Source organism: Panthera uncia, chromosome C2 (assembly GCF_023721935.1).
Source record: "Panthera uncia isolate 11264 chromosome C2, Puncia_PCG_1.0, whole genome shotgun sequence".
NCBI classification, from domain to species: Eukaryota; Metazoa; Chordata; class Mammalia; order Carnivora; family Felidae; genus Panthera; species Panthera uncia.
This window is the reverse complement of record NC_064810.1, coordinates 93,307,881-93,310,665: the sequence shown is the minus strand read 5'-3', so window position 1 is coordinate 93,310,665 and position 2,785 is coordinate 93,307,881. Positions and strand designations below refer to the sequence as shown.

The following is a 2,785-nucleotide window of genomic DNA, read 5'->3' as shown; positions in this document are numbered from 1 at the left end:
GCCCTGGAACTGCCCAGTAACTGGTACCTTCACCACTGCACCAGGCAGGGGGAGGGGGGGGTGTCTCTCCTTGCGGGAGAGACAGAGTTTTCTTTTGGTGCCTGGTGCAGTGGTGAAGGTACCAGTTACTGGGCAGTTCCAGGGCTTTCAGTGGACCGGGCCGGTGGTGAAACAACCAACCAAAACAAACAAACTCTACCTGGAGACTTTGTCAATTTTTGTGGTGCAAATACTCCTGCTGTAGCCAATTCCAAGTTAACAACATAACCTTGCGGAAATGCAAAGGTGGGGAGAGGTGTGCACAATTAGGGATCTTGGCAGCCGGGGCAAGCTAGCTCCAGCACAGTGCTGGCCGGATCTCCTCCACAGGAGCAGCAGAAAAGTCTGGGTTATATAGCATCATGGGCACCTTGGCAGGGGGGCAGTTTCCCAGAATGCAACTGAACCTTGTGCTGGTTTCTAAATGTAATGTAGCACTGTGAAGGATAAGATGTGGGTGATTTGCTTGCAGCAATCATTGTGGTTTGGGGATGGGGTCATAAAAGGACGGGTCAAGAGGAGAAAGGGCAGTATGCATTAAGTAGGCGGGACTCTTAGCCACCTGCCCTGTGCCTTCGATGGGAGCCCTGTTTATATGTCTGCCTTTTATCCCACCATCACTATTTTGGTCTGTATGCAAACACTTCTAGGTCTCTAGATTTATGGTGAATAAGAATCTGGCACCTTCCTCCAAATAATTTCTTTGCCAAATAAGTTTGAAAATGATCACAATCAGGTTAATAGCATTTGAGGTATCCACAAAATTCATCCATGGGAATGATTTATTTTCATCTCTAAGAAAAAAAGTTCTCTTTTCTGAAGGAAATTATTAGGCTATTCATGCATATTAGAGAATAACTTCAGGAAAAGGGATAATTGTAACACCAACAGGAAAGTAAGCCATGATGGGAGATAAATAAAATCAGTCTGGAAACATTTCTGCCATTAAGTTAAAAAGATATCAAATATAAACTGGCACACTTTCTGGTTGTGTGTTCCTGGTCCATGCACACCCCGTGGATGGGGGCTGTTCAGTCTGGATATACAATATGAATGTAGAACTTTTCTTGTGAAGATGTGCATTTGTACACAGAAATCCTGATATACCCCAGCATTCTTGCTTCTGAAGCTTTGGAAGAGACCATGCATTCCCTGCCAGGATGTGAGTTGACCCACCTGATTCACCACCAAAACCCCAGCAAAGCCTCAGGCTTGCACAATATTATGATCAGGAAGCAGGAAGTGTTGTTTCCTTCTTTTTCAAGTTACCTGTTTACCCATTCCTGGCAAGATACTGTGGACCATAGCTCAAGAGACAAGGAGGGAAGAGGGAAAGGAAAATAGAAGAGCCATTTCACAAATTATCAATACGTAAGTCGTGGCACCTTATTTAAAAAAAAAATGAGTTCTATGATTCTTTCTCAAGGAAAGAGATAATGCTCGTTGAACCACCTCTGTAGAATACAATCTGTTGAAGTGCTTGTGGCAGATGGTGCGTTGTGATTCTCACTCTCACGATGGCTTTACATTTCCTAGCTTGCTTTCCTCCTGCTTGGGTGTCACAATGCCAGTTTTTAGCTCATCAAATCCCAATCACATCAGATTTAGTGACTTGTCATTTTGCTACTCTGCCTATCCTTTATGTATTATTTATAATCCTAGCTATATCCACATCTCCACCAAGGGATTGACCTATCCTCCATTGAAAGGGAGAGTTATAATAAAAACGGAGCCATTAGGACATGACAGGGAAAGAGAAATTGGGAGGAAGCCGGGCACCAGAATAATTAGTTGTATAGAAAAACCAAAGAAAAAGGAAGCTACTGTAATTGAGCCTTGAACTCCCTGGAAGTCCAGGCAAAAAAGGAGCCCAATGGCCTCTTTGGTGACACTTCTTACATCTCACCATTCAATATTCTAGAAGAGCGGGATGAGCGGTAACAGACTGGCAAGTGCACTTTCCATAGGCCTTTCACTGTACTGAGGCACTTACCTGATAATATGGACGCAACAGCTGCAATGATGAAGGACACAATGACACCAGGTCCTGCCATTTCCTTGGCCACCAGACCAGACACCACGTACATCCCTGTGCCCACGCAGCTGCCAACGCCAAGTGAGATGAGGTCCATGGTGGTGAGCACCTTGGCTAGCTTGGTGCCATGGGTTGTGGTGGCCCCAGTTCCCTCCAGCATCGACTCCACTGGTTTGGTGCGCAGGATCCTGGAGTGCATGGCATACCAGGCCGCCCCCCACTGCACCCGCCGGGGGTCCAGGGAGGCAAGGAAGCCACTCATCCTGTGTGAGAGGGGTTACAGTGAAGGTCAACTGATGGAAGCGAGCTATGGAAGCCTTAGTGGATGCTTCTGGAACTCATCTAGTGAATGGGGATCTTCTTTTTAGGAAAGGTCCAGAGGGACCCAAAGCAGTCTTCTCCTGGGCATGAATGTCTGCAGGAAAAACACAAGAAAGAAGAAGATGAGACCAAGCAGGAACAAATTTTTATTTGGAGGCATGGTTGGAGGTCAGTATACTGAACTGGTCGAACTGGTCTATCTTGTGTTCTCATAATGCAGAAGGGGTGCATTTCCCCCTTTGTGTCTCCTCCAGTCCTAAATAACAATCTGTTATTTGCACTGTGTCCCCAAGTCATTCTGAAGAAGATGGTCTGAGTCAGGGCTCTGCTACTTATTGCTGTAGGACCGTGGATAAGTTATCTCATTTCTCTGTGCTTCAGTTTCACCTG

General features: G+C 45.9%; 1 protein-coding gene across 1 annotated transcript in view; it reads right to left on the bottom strand.

Annotated features, from left to right (window-relative positions):
* The window catches only part of SLC7A14 (solute carrier family 7 member 14), a 57,608-nt gene extending 55,141 nt beyond the window's left edge, over window positions 1-2,467 (bottom strand). The window contains exon 1 of the mRNA XM_049629635.1: window positions 2,033-2,467. Within this exon, the coding sequence (XP_049485592.1) occupies window positions 2,033-2,336 (304 nt within the window). The 5' untranslated portion in view covers window positions 2,337-2,467. The remainder of the gene's footprint in view (window positions 1-2,032) is intronic.
* Window positions 2,468-2,785: the final 318 nt, after the last annotated feature.